This window comes from Martes martes (assembly GCF_963455335.1).
Source record: "Martes martes genome assembly, chromosome: 8".
Taxonomy (NCBI): domain Eukaryota; kingdom Metazoa; phylum Chordata; class Mammalia; order Carnivora; family Mustelidae; genus Martes; species Martes martes.
Window position 1 is genome coordinate 128,555,511 of NC_137895.1, and position 17,578 is coordinate 128,573,088.

A 17,578-nucleotide genomic window follows, 5' to 3' on the forward strand; every position below is an offset into this window, starting at 1 on the left:
GTATTAGATTCCACCATGTGTATTACAAATGCACATGTACTGTATGCCCCACCAGGTGCACGTACTGGGGGAAAGGATGCCAAGACCCAGATCCAGAGGACCCAAACCTCAAAGCACACAGAGCCCATCAGGGAGAAGAATACACGAAGAAATAATGACATTACAGTGGGACACATCCAATAACAGAATATAAAAGTTACACATATAACAGAGCAGGGAACAATTATTTATGTCTGCCGGGTCACATAAGGCTTCACAAAAAGGGGGTGGCAAAAGACTGTCCAGTGTTCGAAGTTATTTAAGTTGTCTGTGTATCATATTTTTTATTCCCTATTTTAACTGACTCATCAATTAACTATGGTGTTGAATGTATTGGATAAGGAAGAAGCCATAAAAAAGATTGGGGGTTGTAGATGTGACTAGGGAATTATTAAAAGCCAGTCAAAACAAAAGGAATGGATTAGAGTTTGTGTATATATGTATTTTTCTAATCACTTAATAATTTAATCCTGTGAATAAGTGCTTATATGTCAAGAACTGTTGCAAGCATTTGGGAAACAAAAAGGAATATATATGTGGTTATGTGAGCCAACAGATTTTCAGGAGGCAGTGATCACTAATATACATCAAATGTCAGAGAAATAAGTGAACTACAATGGAAGTACTACCACGAGAGGGGACAATTTCAGTGACAACGTGAATCCAAGCAGAAGTGAACCAAGAAACAAATGGGAAGTTAGAAATAATGCCCAGTGAGTGCTGACAACTCTTCTCAACAAGCGAGACGACCAGGAGCTCAGTGAACATTTGCTAAGTAAGAGACTCAGAGACGGCTCTGGCCAGTATGAAGACTTCTTTACTCTGCTTCCTCGTTTTCCTCGGGGTGTCTCTTCCTTCCTCCCTTCCTCAGGGCATCCATCAGGGCCCAGGCATCTGGACTTCCTACGCTGACACCTACAACACAGGATCCACACCCCAAAGGACTCTAGTTTGTCTAAGAGAATCTATGTGACTTTTTCGAACTTTTTACAACTGTGTTATCTTAACAAAAGGAAGCAGAATTCCTCAGAAAGAAGGAAATATTTCTGACTGAAGACACATCTTGTTAAATCGGCCTGAGGAAGACGGAATTGTGTAAGTAGAGACGCCGCAGGCACTAAGACATCACAAAATGCTGGAAGCTGTACTGTGTGATACAAGGGCAAGAATCCGTTGCTTTTGCTCTTTTGAAGCAATCCTCTGTGCTCCTTGCAGAAAAACTTCAGTGAGACACATTCTGTTCTTAAATGCTCTATGCACATTTGCCTGTTTGCTTGCTTTTGTCCTTTTGAAGGGGCTGAGTTTCAGCTGTGGGTCAACCCAGAGCAAAGCAGGCATCTCACAGGTGTCAAAACTGCAGTCTGGGGAAGAGACACGAGAGAGAAGACACACTCTGGGAACCCAGAAGTTGAAAGGAGATCTTTGGATCTCTGCAGGCTGCAGATCTGGGGGGTCGAACCACTTCCACCCCGGGCTCTGAATGGCACGAGGCCCTCAGCTATAACTAGGCTGCATACCAGATTAAAAATCCCTTGAGCAAAGGGTCTACTGGGTCTCACACTTCTTTCGGCCTCCTAGAAAACCCACATGTAGTGAGTGTTTAAAAATATTTATTAATTGAAATATTTGATTTTAACTTATAAGAAAACCCAAAATATTTTAACTTCACAATACATATACAAGCATTTTTAAATTGCCTTCTATCATTTAAAAAAAAAAGTCATTTTCTAACCTTAGCAAATCCAGTTCACCATAATGAGCCAAAATTTCTAATGATCCAATTCTAAACCATGATTTTGCAACACGCAGCACTATTGCACCTGAAAAACACACATTTTAGCATATTTTTAGCATTTTAAATTGCAAATACAGCATAATATGCTTTTCTAAAAATTTAAATTATTTTAGTAAAAAAATAATACAGGAACCCAATTTATCAGAAAAGCAACTAAATATACCCTGGAAAGGATCAAGGATTTTTCTCTATTTCTTTAAGCCTTGAATCCGTTCAAATGTCGGGAACCACAACACTTTCATAAATATCAAGGCTCTAACCTCACTAAAGGCTGCTCAGTTAAACTGTTAGGCTCCAAATACCAGATTTCCACTGTCTTCTCTGTTGCGACATCTTCCCCATATGTCATCCTGAAATAGGGCATTAGTAAATGATTTACATGGCATAGTCCCTGCAAGTGCCTTCTCTTGGTGTAACTAATTGAAAACCGACTTCAATAAATAAATGTTTGCATACGTTCTAACTTATGAAACACGGAAGAAAGACTGTGAATCTATGCATTTTTGTGTTCGTGTATGCAGCCTTACATTGCTGCCTTGTGTTTTGACTATAGGCATTAGTAATACAATTAGTAAAGAGAATGCATGTCTCTTCCCCAAAAGGAATGCTGTACTTGCGTGTGTTTGGATGTGAAGATGAGGTCTATTCCAGAAAACAAAGCCTCCTGCTCTGCTGGTGCCGCCCTTCCACACAATCCCGCCCCCACTGCTACCTCTGGGGCTTCGTGCTGTTACCTGCTCTATGTGTGTGCACACTCTTTGTTCTCCCCCAACTGAAATCCTTCCTAATCTCAAAGGTAAATAACCCTTAACTCCTTCAAGCATGAATATTTTAGGGGGATTGTTTTTTATGAAAATTTTGTCAAAACATACTAGGCGCTAAGCATAAAGAATATAACCTGTGCACTCAGTGAATCATCGTGATCATCAGCAAAATTGTTGCCTGGTCATCCAATGATACCCACAGGACCCAACAGAGCAGGCAGGGCTGTCAGCAGCCCTCAATGGCTCTGCTTTCTAAACTGTTGAATAAGTTTAACATTGGGTGGCTGGCTGGCTTAGTAGGGAGGGCATGCAACTCTTGATCTCAGGGTAGCGAGTGCAAGTCCCATGCTGGTGTAGAGCTTACAGTCAATCCATCAATCAAATACACTTATTATCTATTTTTTAGGTCTCTTCCATTCAAGATCAAGTTTCTCTCGCTGTTTCTCTTCGCTGCCCTACAGCACACATCTCACCCAATAATTTTTTTTTATTTCTGGCTTACTAAAGGCTGAGGGAAAAGTTAACTGAATCAATTGGAAGCAAGCATGAAGAGCGAGCAGTCAGGCTCTGAGGAAAGGTCTCAGGGTCTCTCCTTAGAAGAAAGTATATGAACTTTTGGGTTCCAGCTTTGAAATATTTTGCTGGCTGTCCATAAACATTTTTGTTCACTTCCCAGATGTCTACTGTTGGAAACCAAAGGGCTAGTGATGTAAGGATGTAGGAAAGGATATCCTATGGTAATATCCTAGTGATATAATTACATCTTAAAGAACCACGGGTCATATTTTAAAAAATTTTTTAAAGATTTTATTTATTTATTTGACAGAGAGAGATCACAGAGGCAGGCAGAGAGAGAGGGGGAAGCAGGCTCCCCACCGAGCAAAGAGCCTGATGCGGGGCTCGATCCCAGGACCCAAGATCATGACCCAACCTGAAGGCAGAGGCTCAACTCACTGAGCCACCCAGATACCCCCAAGGGTCATTTTTTAAGAAGACTGCAAAGATGTCCAGGATCTGTTCTTCTTTAAGAACTTAGCCTAATTTTATGTAAATATTCTAAAAATTATTATTACCTCTTTCTTTCACGATGTTTCCATTGTAGAACTGATCTCTCCATACTTCATCATCACTCACAACCAGACTGAAACACAAGAGAATCCAACAATTAAAGTTACATGTTAACTCCTAGAAGCTACCAAGAAGTACCTGAAACCATAAGAAACAATGAGAAATCATGCTACCATAGATCTATTGGCTCAATTTACTGATACATGCCTGCAGATAACATGACACAGTCCTGAAAGTTAGCTTCAAGGAAAAAGGAATTACCTTGCAGCCCTGCTAGTTGGGATTCTGAGAGAGTGCATAGCTTCGCTGCATAAAAATTCTCTCACTGAGGAACGAAGTACAGCTCTGCCATCACCATTTCTAGGTCAAATAAGAGGAAAAAAGATTTTCAGTTGTAATGAAGACAACATCAATTTTTATTTAGATGACTAAAAAAAATACCAACTGTACCGGGAGTATGGAGTCTTTCCTGAGCCCTTTAATTGGAGCTCCCACTTTTCACCCTGCCTTCAACAACAACAAAGAAATCTAAGTATTAGAAGATTCATGTTACTATTTAGCAGAAAAGCTATTATACCAGAAAACATGTGGTACCTGTTCATGTAAATTCCAATAAGGTGAGCTCTTCCGTCCCCAAGCTGACCTGCCCATATCCCAAACTAAAGGAGAAAAAGGAAAATTATTCATGCTCATTACCCTTTAAAGTTTTCATAGTAATTTTATAGCCAAAGTTATTTTGTCAAAATTGAGAATGGGGTATTGCATTTTTAGTATTATAAGAATCAACAACTTGAACAAAGGTGAAAAAAATTCAATCAATAACACATAAGTGAAATTCATTTTAAAAACATAAATTTAAGACATATGATTAACTTCTTCATCTTACAGCTGAGCTCAAGTTGGTAAGGTGTAGAATATTTAGAACTGATCTACTGACCTATTTAATTTCAGAATTTGAACTAGGAACAATTCATTCATAGAAAGTTTGCCTATAGAATATGTATGTGATATAAAATCAAGAACATACTTGTAACTGAAAAAATGCTTTTGAACTTACATAGTTAGCTGTTTTCAACATTTTCTGTTGTGGTTGCCCAACTCCCAGTTATGCCACTTACTAGCTACAGAAATCTGGGTTACTTCATCCCACTGAGACTGACCTTTCATTTCTGTAAAATGGGATAACCCTTGCCAGGTTGTTTTAAGAACGAATGCCAACGGATGCTCTGTACTATGTCCAACATAATGCAAGTGCTCGTGAGATGGTAATAATTATCATTACCAACAGTGATTTGCTAAACTTAGACATTGTTCCATTTTCCACATGCATGTTACTTCCACTAGAAAGTATCTCTTGACTTTCTGGGACTAGGAAGGTTCTGTGAATTCCCCTAACTCCTATACTTAACCCTATCATGACCCTGATGTTATCAGAATTGATTTCTTTATCATCTCCCCTAGAGTATTAGTTAGCATTCAGAGCTAAGGGGACAGGTCTCATTCACCTTTATAGCTCTTGGCACAAAAAAGAAGTTCTATAAACTATGAACTATGTTAGAACTACATTTGTAGTTCTAACAGAAAAACATAAATTTGAGAAAAATCTACTCATTATTTTAATTTTTCATTTTTACCAGGAAGAGATCACCATTAATTTTCGCTATCTCTAGCTACCTCTAAAAGCACAAATCTTGAGAGGTACTCTCAGCATACTCTGGCAATTTTAAAGTCAACAATGCATTAGGTATATCCCACACCATGAAAAATAAATAGAAATAATGGTGAATCCAGAGCCAGGAGTGTCAGGGGAAACAAGAAGGTAGTTCTCTATTAATAAAAATCAATTACTGTTCAAAATGACAAACCTGGGGCATCTAGGTGGCTCAGTGGGTTAAAGCCTCTGCCTTCAGCTCAGGTCATCATCCCAGGGTCTGGGATCAAGCCCCACATTGGGCTCTCTGCTCAGCAGGGAGCCTGCTTCCCCCTCTATCTCTGCCTGCCTCTTTGCCTACTTGCGATCTCTGTCAAATAAATAAATAAAATCTTTTTTAAAAAAAATTACAAACCCATCCTTATAAATAAATCTTTATAATTTCAAATCATAGAGAAACAAGAGATGAAATGTGAAATTGATTTTAAAAAATCTAATATACTATACTACCAAAAAAAAAAAAACGTACAAAAAAGTACGGCTTAACAAAACTCTGCAGGACTTAAGGTCTGCATTTGTACTCTAACAGTACATGTGAGTACAAAACGCTATCTAATGAATTTAACCTATATGGGGAATGGCTTTTTGAACTGTGGAATCCTTACTCCAACCCTATTACATTTTGCTGCTTTTCCTAATACATATTCCAAAAGAAACAAGCCCCCTGACAACCAGACTGTTAATCTTATCTGATTCACAGGAAAGTCATAGCAAGTTCAACCATTGGTCCTGTGTTCCTTCTCTTTCTCTCTCTCTCTCTCTTTCTTAATTTAGTCAGATACCACAACCTGAACTTGCTTCAATACCTTAACTTCACTTCTAGAGGGTGCTTTCTTAATTTTTTCAGCATATATAACACCTCCAGTTAATCCTGATTAAATTCTAGCTGTTTCTAGAAGTTCTGAAACTTTGTTCTGCAGCTATACTGGAAAAACTATAATCTCTTCAACCTTCTAGGGCTTTTATATTGACTTGTTGTGCTACTTGACTTTGCCTACATCTCTTACCTGAAACTTCCCTGAACGAGTTCTCTAGCAATAATTCACAGAAATTTTACATAAGCGCTACCCCAGTTTTCTCCATTCCGTCAAAGAAAGTTGGGCATTAGCTTTCTCACAGCAAGAAATCACATCAGCTAGTTATAAATATCTTATGATGACACATTCTTCTAGAAACATCTTGTCATAGTCTCCATACACTAACATTAGAGGAATTAATGCAAAATAACTTCATAAATAGGAAAGCATCTCCACCAGCTGTTTATATATTACATAAGGGAAGTCATCCTGATGCTACTCATACCTGATGCCCACCGTATCTGTGAGCCAGTGGAATGGATCCAAATACTATCCTTTCACCACTCACAAGCTGGATAAAATCATCTGTTTCTGAGACACGTAAATCAAGGTCCAAAATATCTTCTAGAACCTCCTGAGGCAGGAAAAAAAAAAAACGACAACAAACAAACCAAAAAGACCTTACAAACTTAAGTAATCCTTTAATAATTTTGAGAAAAGAGACTTGATGGAAGAAAGAAAATTAAGAGAATGAAACTCTTCCAAAAGTTCATTAATATTTTCTCATGAGGGATATACCATACTTTATATGATTATTTGTGCTATTTGGGAAAATCAGTTCTATTAAATAGTTTCAAAATTTTTATGTAATTCTTGTGATGCATAGTAAAAATACTATTTATCTTAGCACGCATTCTTTAAAGGAACTAGAAAAAAGTAAATGTTCTATTTCTATGCCAAATCCAATTGTATCATGAGAAACAATTTATCATTTGTTATTAGAACCCATTTCTAAGAATTAAACTCATTTGCCCCTTTTGTTCAAAAAAGTGTATCTTTGTGAGTCAACTTTAAGATGAAATGGAGTACTAGGGTCTAGGAATCAGTATCAAAAAGTGATTTCTAAGAATGACATTCTCCAAGTGTCTGAATTTTAAACACAAATATAATCATTTACCAATAGACTAACAATTCAACTCAAACAGTATGACTATCTCTTTCAGACAACAGCTATAACGAATTCAGTATTTTTGTTGTGAAAAAATAAAGCCTAACCTTTGAAACTGCTACAAGATGTACTCTTGATTTGAAAGGAGTAGGGAAGGCAACTGAAAAAATACAGTTTTTCACTTTACGAACGTAATTTTCTTTAACAGGATCAAGTGGGAACACAGCTGATTAAAAAAACAAAACAAAACAACTCTTCTTAAGAAGTGTTCTCATTTGTCCCATAGACAACATTAATATTCCTTAGGACTATAGTTCTTCGAGAAAATCAATTTATACCACTCTTCTTCCCACTTTATTATTTAAAGTCTATTTTGTCATTTTCAACCGTATCTATCCAGTATTCATATAACACAGTCAATGGAACCATCCAAGAAGATGGGAGATGGAAAAAGTTTAAAACAAGACACATACCCTGTCTTCGAGGATTTTCACTTGTGGGAGACCAACAGGATACACAATGTTTATAAATAAGAATGTATAAGCGAAATGGAGGTGAGCTGCATTATACTTTTAGAATTACAGTACTAGCCAATTCAATGTAATCTAACCCAAAAATATTAGGCAATTAATCACATTCTTTCCGTCCTTCAGAAATTGTAATTACTGAAAGAAACAGATACTTATAAAAACTCTTAACACCAGGCAACAGATGTTTTACTAAATGTAGAAAACATGTGCTAAAACACATGTACCTTATTTTAAAAGCTGTACAAAAAAAGTTTTGAACATGCTTTAGATACTCAGATCGTATTTTCTTTTAAATACAATTTTAAAAATCTTAATCTGTTCTCCTAATCCAAACCAATTAAAACAAAAAAAAACAAACAGAAGAGGGCAGATGTATTACTAAAATCACAAAACAAGGGGACACAAAAACTTGTTTCTGGATAGAGATTATATTGTCAAGATGCCAAATTATTTAATAAATATATTAAACCAAAATTATTTAATAAACCAAATTATTTAATAAACATATGGCAACCCAACCAACATCCTAGTAGGATTTTTTTTTTTTTTAAACAGACCATCTTAGGGGCGCCTGGGTGGCTCAGTTGGTTAAGCATCTGCCTTAGGCTCAGGTCATGATCCCGGGGCGCATAGGGCTCTCTGCTCAGCAGGGAGCCTGCTTCCCTCTCTCTCTCTCTGCCTGCCTCTCTGCCTACTTGTGATCTCTGTCTGTCAAATAAATAAATAAAATCTTAAAAAAAAAAAAGCTCATCATCTTAATGTGTAAATCTTGAAAAATAAAAACTAATTTTTTTAGAAATGGGAGTTTTCTTATCCTAAATTATAAAAACACGGTAACTAAAAAGTTATCCCCAAAATAGATGCAAACAAAGGGACTCAATAAAAAGAACAGAAACAGGCCAAAGTACTGTTAAGAATTCTCTATATAATAAAAATGGCATTTTGCATCAGTGCAGAAAGGTGGCATCAAGACAACTTATCCAACTGTTCTGATTAACTTCTATTTATCCCACCCAAGCCTAGGTGAACCAAATGTCAGCTATAACAGAAATAAGAGTATCTATCTTTCCCAGATGAGTATAAAAACAGGCAAATGTGGACCAGATTTAACCTTTATATTTTCCCCTAAATATATGGTTTGTGAGGCACATCATGGGGAACAAATGGGTAGTCAGTCAAAAAACAGCTGATTTCAGCATTCACCACAGAAAACCTGACAACATGATGAAAAGCAGAAGATCCAACAGTGTATTTTCTTCTCTTTTAGGAGAGCCACTAGGTGGAAATAGACTAAATTATAATTTATGCATTTATTATGATGCCCTAAAATTTTTTTAAGATTATTTATTTATTTATTTAACAGAGTTCACAAGTAGGCAGAGAAGCAGGCAGAGAGAGAGGAGGGGAAGCAGGCTCCCCGCTGAGCAGAGAACCCGATGCGGGGCTCGATCCCAGAACCCTGGGATCATGACCTGAGCCAAAGGCAGAGGCCTTAACCCACTGAGCCACCCAGGTGCCCCATGATGCCCTAACATTTTAGTAGAGCACAGACAGTATACACTGTTCATTAATACCCACGATTTTGCACTGACTGATTCACATTTTGGCAAAATCAATCAATACACTTAGTCATTGGCTGTGGAACAAAAAGAGGCTAACTGCCTCAGAGGTCCCCACCCCTCACCCTTGTTACACTTCCAGCAAATAATCAGTTATAGACTACAAACCCAATCCAAGACAAAATTCCAAATGTATAGTAAGTCTTTATCTTAACATCTCAGAGAAATCAGTCATTCCAAAATTAAATTCTTTAGCATTCAGTTTTGCCTTATGAAATCCACAAAAACTGCTAATCTTCCAGTGCAACAATGTCTGAACCTCTTCTCTCAATAAATGCTCTTACCACAGTTACCTTGATAATTCATTGATCATTTATCTTATTAACAGCAGGATGAGACATTTTCAGGCAGTGCTATGAATCAAGACATGGTATACATGTATACACGGTATTATGTACGTAATCTCTCCTTGGCTATAAAACCTGGTCCTACCATAGATCATGTTTTGGACAGTATCAACACTATGGAAAGAAGATGTATTCTTGAAGTCAACTCTCCAACATCGAAATAACAACTTTGAAAAATGCTTTCAATTACACACGTACTGCATGTTTGTCAGTCAATACCGGTTGTTTCGTTCATATAAGTACAGTCAAAAAGACCCAGGTTGTTCCTAGCCTGTCCGTGAGAGGAGTCTGTTCTTTGAGGTTCCTCGAACAGCTCAATGGTTTTAACTTCCTAGACACAGGCTTGGCCTCGCTGGGTCAAAAGAACTACTTTGGACTCTGCTGGTCCTATTGGTAGGTTGCGGCTCATCAAAAGTTTAGCTACACTATAAGGTTAGAAACCTTCACAAATGTCATCAGCTCTCCCTACTTAGCCTTGCCATGCTCTATCTCTTTAAGAGCTAGGTATTTTGTTTTCACAGGGAAAACGAGCTCTAAATGAAAATGGCCTGGCAGGTAGTGCTGTATCTGCCAACTGTGAGCTTGAGAACACATGTAAATCCTCCTATCTGTGTCCCTATCTGTGAAAAGCGCAAATGATAATAATCTTAAGTTTAGGATTGTTGTAAATACAAGTCTTAATTGCTACAGGTTACCACGGCATAGTCTACCTGCGGAGTTATTTCTTAATAATACAAGTCTGTATCAGGTCATAGATGTGTACTAACAACCTTTATTTGTAAAGCACCTGGCATTTTTTTTTTTACATCATATTCTTCAAGACTGGGGTGAAAAACCATAAAATTGGCTTATTTTAATAAACTTTATTCTATGCTTTTATTCAGTGAAAAACAACACTCTGAAGAGAAATGTAAAAATGATGTCCTCAGTTGTACTACGGGTACTTTCATTTTTTAAATGCAAAAAGCAGGGTTCAAAAGAACAGACAAAAATTTTAGAGAATTGTAGTTGCCTATTTGCCGGTCTATTTCCCCATAACGTTGAATTTCTTGAGGACAGATGAAGTTTCTTTCATTTCTGTACCCCTATCGCCTGCACTTTCTCTCCCCGCCTCTGTGCGCACGTTGAATCACCAATTACACCACGGATTTCTGTTGTAAGTCCGCTTTCTTATTACCATGAGAGGAGTAGATCTGGCTATAGGACCAAGGAGAGGTCTTTCTAACCCACATCAGATACTAATCCTGTCCATATGCCAGGACCCCTGGGCTGGCAAATATGTTCCACATTACTAGATACTAAACAATTTCACCCAGCTAGGTACACCCACGAGTGGGACTCCTACCCAGATAAGAGCAAGACTGCCGATCTATGCCACGATATACCTATAAGGTTTTCAGAGGACAGAGTCCAAAAGTCGAGAGACAAGGCTAATTTAGCTTCCGTCTCGCAATAGTCCAGCCGGCGGTTCGACACGTTACTGGAAAGATGCAAAAGGCGGGCACCTCCTTCGAGGCCAGGTAGCAAAGAGCAGCGGACGACGGCGTGCCAGGTCACGCCCAAGAGAAACAGCGGCGGACCCGGGGGCCCCCAGACCGGGAACCCGATTTTCTGAGTCATCTCGCTGCCTAAACACGCGGAACAGAAGAGCTGGCGACTGCGGGGCTGGGCGCCCTGGCAGTTCTCGTTACCCGCCGGTCTCCCGAAGCTCCACGTTTACGGGGACTGCTGGAGCTGCTGGCTCCCCGCAGCGGCAGGCAGGGGTTCGGGAGACACGGCTCGCCCAGACAGAAGGTCCCGCCGGGCCGCTCCCGGTCCCGGAGCGGGCAGGGGCGGGGAAGGTGGCGCTCGCGCGAGCTCGGCTCAGACGGGGGCCGGGCGCCCGACGCTCCGCGAGGCCGTCCCGGGAGCGCGCCGCCGGCGCCGGCAGGGGGAAGGGCGAGCAGGCGCGGCCGGGGAGGGGCCGAAGCTCTTCCTGTGCCAAGTTTCCGGCTCCGGGTCCCGGGAGGCGGACCGCCGGGCCACAGGCGGAGCCAGCGCTCCGCCGCGGCTTTCAGACTCGGACCATGGCCTCATGCCGGTGGCCCTGGCGCCGCTGCTGTTCCTGGAGGCCGGCGGCCCGGAGCCCCGGCCCCGGCTCCCCGGGCCGCGCTGGGCCGCCCGGGCCGCTGTCGGCTGCAGACGCCAGCGCTCAGGTGAGGCCCCGAGGCGCACGCTGTGGCAGGGCGCAGAGGTCACGGAGCCAATGACAGCTGCGCAGCGGAATGAATGGGAGCTAGCGGCACGTGCATCGGGGCTGGGGGCCGCGCGGCTGCGCTGCTGGGGGACCCCGGGCTGGCTGGGCGCCGGGACCCGAGCCCCGCGGGGGGACGTGGAGCGGTGGGCGCCGGGGGTCCGCCAGGAGCTGGGGCGCCCCGCGCGAGACTGCAGAGCGCGGTCCTGGGCGACCCAGGCGCCTCGGGGCTTGGGGAGGGAGCGGTGGGGAGCCAGGCCTCGGGGGAAGTGCCGGTGGTGGGGGGCAGGCAGGTTGTCTCCTGTGGTCGGGAGCCGGGGAAGCCTGGAGACCCGACTGCAGCTATTGCCTTTCGGATTTCAGCCAGGGCTTCAGGGAGAAGGTGCTAGGATTTTAGAGCCAAAGGTGCTCCGAGGGCTCAGAGATCCAGGCGGGTTGGAATAGGCGGTTTGTGGAGAGTGTAGGGCTGATGCTCTGGGCGGCGGGTTTCTGTCGCACCGTAGTTGCTTCCCCGGGAGACCCTACCTGGACAGGGCGGAAGGGCATTGGAAGGAGAAACGGCCTGAGGATGTCACAAGTAGAGAAACCTTGAGCTTTGATTTAATGTGACTTCTTGAGTAGAGTCAGAAATCCCAGCACTAACCATGGCTCCTTGACTCTCTCCTCTGCTGCTCTTGGGCCCGAGCTCATTTTTCTCCGTTTCCGCCCAGTTTAGGCTCTGTAGAGTGGCATGTTCTGTGGCCCCATGAGTCAGTCTTTCCTGCACTTTGTAGGGATTGACTCTCAGCGTGCCATAGGGTAGGCGCATTCCGTTTAGAGTAATTGAGCAAAATCTATAGAGGCTGGAGACTTCTCCACGCGGTAATTACAGTGTGTTCCCTTTGCATCCACAAGGCTGGTTTTTGGTTGTTGGTTTTTTTTTTTTTTTTTAAGTTTATTGAATTTAGGGCTTTGGGACGTTTCATATTACCATGTATTCCCCAAACACCGAATACATATCACAACTTATCCAGAACGGACACTTGGAGAGAGAACAGGGCTTTGCTGGGATCCGTTTCAGTACTGTCCTAACCAGACTTTAAATGTTTCTAGCATCATAGACGAAGGCATTATTTGGAGAGATGTTTGCACCCTCCATCTAATAGCACTGGATTCTTCCTTGACACTCCTTTTTAAAAAAAAATTTTTTTAATTTAAATTCCAGTATAGGAACGCCTGGGTGCCTCAGTCAATCAAGCATCTGCCTTCTGCTCAGGTGGTCCTGGGATCCAGCCCCTCATTGGGCTTCCTGCTCAGCAGGGATATTAGATATTAGCCTTCTGGAGTCTGCCTCAGGCACGTGTCCTTGGTTAGTTCAAGTCTCTTAGGACCTAATAGTCCTTGGGGACAAAGAGCAACAATAATAAAAGCCCCATCTGCCCTCAGACACAGCTCTCCTTCCTGATATATGTACATTCTCCCAACCTCACCGTTGGGAGCCTTAGTAAGTCCTGTAATAGGACAAAAACCAGTGTGTGTCTGTTACTGCCAAATCACTTGTCAGTATGTTTTTGATTCTTATGCAGCAGCATTTTTTTTTTTTCCAAGTAAATTCATGGGAGGCAAGGTTGGCTTTCAGGAGAGAGTGCATGATGGGAAGGAAGGGAACAGTATTGGAACAGTAGCAGTACAGCCGCACGCCAGTTGTCCACTGCTCCTCTGAGTGCCTCCAGCCTGATTTTAGAAAACACCGCTCCCTCTTAAAGCAGAAAATCAGAGTAGATATTAAATACTGTAGCTACTGCAGGTCTGTAGCCACTGTATTAAATGTATACAGCATGCTGGGTTCTGAGCTGAGAGCTTTACACATCCCAGTTAATCGCAGCTTCCCTCCCAGAGTAGGCATTAACCAGAAAGATGTCCCAAGGTAACAGGGCCAGGAAATGTTGGAATGGAAACAAGATCCATCGGCCAAAGACCATGCTTTTAGCAACTGTTACACTACCTAGTGGTTAAGAACGCTCTGTATTAACTGCGTAATTTTGTTTCACTTTAGTTCACATGTACTGTATTATTAGTTTCAGGGGTAGAATTTAGTGATTCATCAGTTGCGTATAACACCCAGTGTTCATTACATCAAGTGCCTCCTTAATGCCCACCACACAGTTACCCCATCCCTCCAGCAATCCTCAGTTTGGTTTCCTGTAGTTGAGAGTCCTTTATGGTTTGCCTCTCTGTTTTCATCTTCTTTTATTTTTCTTTCCCTTTCTCTATGTTCATCTGTTTTGGTTCTTAAATTCCACATATGAGTGAAATCATATGGTATTTGTCTTTCTCGGACTGACTTATTTCACTTAATACATTCTAGTTCACCCACATTGATGCAAATGGCAAGATTTCATTTTTGATGGCTGAGTAATATTTGTGTGTGTGTGTGCTCTATTTAAGTGTCCATCTATCAATGACATCTGGGTGCTTTTATTTATTTGTTTATTTTGTTAACATATAATGTATTATTTGCTTCAGGGGTGCAGGTCTGTGAATCATTGGCCTTACACAATTCACAACACTCACCATATCACATACCCTCCCCAATGTCCATAACCCAGCCACCCCATCCCTCCCCCCACGACTCCCAGCAGCCCTCAGTTTATTTCCTGAGATTAAGAGTCTCTTACGATTTGTCTCCCTCCCTGGTCCCATCTCATTTCATTTTTTCCCTCCCTTTCTTCCACAAACCTCCCACCCTCCCTTTCAAATTCCTCATATCAAAAAATTATATGATAATTGTCTTTCTTTGATTGACTTATTTCCCTTAGGATAATACCCTCTAGTTCCATCCATGTCATTGCAGATGGCAAGATTCAGTTTTTTTAAATGGCTGCATAGTATTCCATTGTGTATATATACCACATCTTCTTTATCCATTTATCTGTTGATGGACATCTGGGCTCTTTCCATCGTTTGGCTGTTGTGGACATTGCTGCTATAAACATTTGGGTGCACCTGCCCCTTCTGATCCCTACATTTGTATCTTTAGGGTAAATTTCCAGTAGTGTGATTGCTGGGTCGTAGGGTAGCTCTATTTTCAACTCTTTGAGGAACTTCCATACTGTTTTCCAGAGTGGCTGCACCAGCTTGCATTCCCACCACCAGGGTAGGAGGGTTCCCCTTTCTCTGCATCCTCGCCAACACCTGTCGTTTCATGACTTGTTAATTTTAGCCGTTCTGACTAGGGTGAGGTGGTATCTCACTGTGGTTTTGATTTGTATTTCCCTGGACATCTGGGGACATCTTTACCCATTCATCTATCGGTGGACATTTGGGCTCTTTCCATATTTGGCAACTATGGACATTGCTGCTATAAACATTGGAGTGCATGTGCCCCTTCAAATCACTATTTTTTTTTAAAGATTTTATTTATTTATTTGACAGACAGAGATCACAAGTAGGCAGAGAGGTGGGGGGGGGGGAAGCGGGCTCCCTGCTGAGCAGAGAGCCGGATGTGGGGCTCGATCCCAGGACCCTGAGATCATGACCTGAGCTGAAGGCAGAGGCTTAACCCACTGAGCCACCCAGGTGCCCCAAATCACTATTTTTGTATCCTTTGGATAAATGCCTAGTAGTGCAGTTGCTGGATAGAACTACCCTCGGTGTGTAATTTTAACTCCTCACCCCAAGTTAGAGGTTGGGTCTCAAACCAAGTATTACAGTGAATTACTGAATTCATATGAACTAATGAAGGAAGCTGAAAGAAGCCCGTTAAATGGTAAAATCAAAAGAGAGGATTAAAACTTGGCTTTCTTGGGGCACCTGGGTGGCTCAGTGGGTTAAAGCCTCTGCCTTCAGCTCAGGTCATGATCCCGGGGTCTTGGGATCGAGCCCCACATTGGGCTCTCTGCTCCGCGCAGGGAGCCTGCTTCCCCCTCTCTCTGCCTGCCTCTCTGTCTACTTGTGATCTCTGTCTGTCAAATAAATAAATAAAATCTTTAAAAAAAAAAAAAAACCACTTGGCTTTCTTGGGACATTATAAATGTTCTTATTGGTTTACTGAATATATAATGCTCCGGCGGAAAGCCTAGAACCCAGCCGGTCTTTCTTGGCCACTGCCTGCCTGGCAAAGCCAATCTTTACTGTCACTTTAATATGTCTAAGGCAATATGTGTTCACTAGGGAAAAATCAGAAAATAGAAACCAAAAAAGGAATTTAAAAAACTCCCACAATCCTATTTATTAAAAATTAACTACTTTAATACCCTAGTTTATATGCTTTTAAACCTTATTCTCTGTGTATCTTACTTATGCATGGGTGTGTGTATAAATTTTTAGTGGGATCGCAGAATATGTATGGTTTTGTACATGCTTTTTTATATTTATTTACTTAGAGCACCCACGCCAGCCTGAGCAAGAGGGAGAGGGAGAGAAAGAACCAGAAGTAGACTGGGAAAAAAAAAGAAAAAAAAGTAGACTTATCCCACTACACAGAGATCATGACCTTGATGAGGTTTTGGAAAATAAGTTAAGTTCGGTGGGGTGCCAGTGAACAAGAAAGAATTCTTGAAACATCTTTGGTGCAAAATAGTGGTTTATTAAAGCACAGGGAGTGACCCTTGGGCAGAACGAACGGCTGCCCTGTGTGAGTGGTGGCTGGTTATATACTTTGGGGGTGGGGGAGGTAAGGAGAAAGGGAGGGTTTGAAAGAACTTTCATATGCTAAAGAGGACCTGCAGGATACCTGAGGCCTTGCCACTGTCAAGTTAAGGTTTTTCCTTTTAGTAAGGCATTAACAGTAATGGAAGCTTCTGGAGGAATGTCACACTCCAGCTATCACACAGTCCCTATCAACGAACTTTAGGTTTAGAAGAAATTTAACTTTATTTACACTTCCCTGTACCTCAACCTCCCTCAATTTTAGGGAGGGGAGGGTGATGTTAGGGCCTCAGGAACAGTTATGGGTCTTTGGAAGTTAGGCCATTGGTAAGAAAGCCTCTTCCTTGTAAATCACTAGGACGTTTGTAAACTGAGGGAGACTGAGGTCTTGCAGGATTGTGATCTCTACGAGTTAACCATGTGTTTTTCCTTCGGGCAGCCAGGAGTGCCTGAGGAATGTCACATATACCCCATGGCAGGGGGTGTCAGCTTCTGCTTTGTCCTCAGCTTGCCTTCTGTTCGCTCATCACTTCCCCCCTGGACAATTTTAACCCTTAAATCTTTAAGGTTGTTGAAGGTCTCGTCTTCTGTAACTTCTACCTGTTGAATAGGGGCACAGAGCTGTCCCTACCTATGGGTCAATATTGGTGAGTTGGGGAATGTGTAGGGGAGTTATGAAAGAAGGAGGAAGCTGAATCCAGTGCTGACAGTGCAGAAGTATCTTTGTGAGTGGTCAGGATCGTCTGTCGTCGTGAAGTCATTGTAGCCACGGAGTCTGGGCATAAAGTAGAGAAACATTGCAGAAGGCAACACATTAAGATTAGTAAGGCTGTGAGAATGAGAAGTCCAACAAAGAGATCTTTAACCATTGACCATAA

At 41.8% G+C, this 17,578-nt stretch overlaps 2 protein-coding genes across 8 annotated transcripts in view; one reads left to right on the forward strand and one right to left on the reverse strand.

Moving 5' to 3' along the window:
- Positions 1-11,584, reverse strand: part of LOC308348187 (protein adenylyltransferase SelO-like) — a 44,617-nt gene extending 33,033 nt beyond the window's left edge. For all 5 annotated transcript variants that reach the window (XR_013967317.1, XM_080812142.1, XM_080812140.1 and 2 more), the window contains exons 1-8: positions 11,224-11,584; positions 7,450-7,568; positions 6,680-6,808; positions 4,261-4,325; positions 4,117-4,173; positions 3,928-4,026; positions 3,672-3,739; positions 1,772-1,859 (exon numbers count right to left, since the gene is read on the reverse strand). Coding sequence is in view for 4 of the 5 variants with exons in the window: in XM_080812142.1 (XP_080668268.1) it covers positions 1,772-1,859; positions 3,672-3,739; positions 3,928-4,026; positions 4,117-4,173; positions 4,261-4,325; positions 6,680-6,808; positions 7,450-7,568; positions 11,224-11,458 (860 nt within the window). In the remaining variant the exon portion in view is untranslated. The remainder of the gene's footprint in view (positions 1-1,771; positions 1,860-3,671; positions 3,740-3,927; positions 4,027-4,116; positions 4,174-4,260; positions 4,326-6,679; positions 6,809-7,449; positions 7,569-11,223) is intronic.
- A 256-nt stretch (positions 11,585-11,840) lies between these two features.
- The window catches only part of PDSS1 (decaprenyl diphosphate synthase subunit 1), a 52,092-nt gene continuing 46,354 nt past the window's right edge, over positions 11,841-17,578 (forward strand). Inside the window, exon 1 of one of the 3 annotated variants that reach the window (XM_080811571.1) lies at positions 11,841-12,033. In XM_080811571.1, coding sequence (XP_080667697.1) covers positions 11,905-12,033 — 129 coding nt within the window. In that variant the 5' untranslated portion in view covers positions 11,841-11,904. The remainder of the gene's footprint in view (positions 12,034-17,578) is intronic. The other 2 variants (XM_080811570.1, XM_080811572.1) reach the window with 2 other exon arrangements.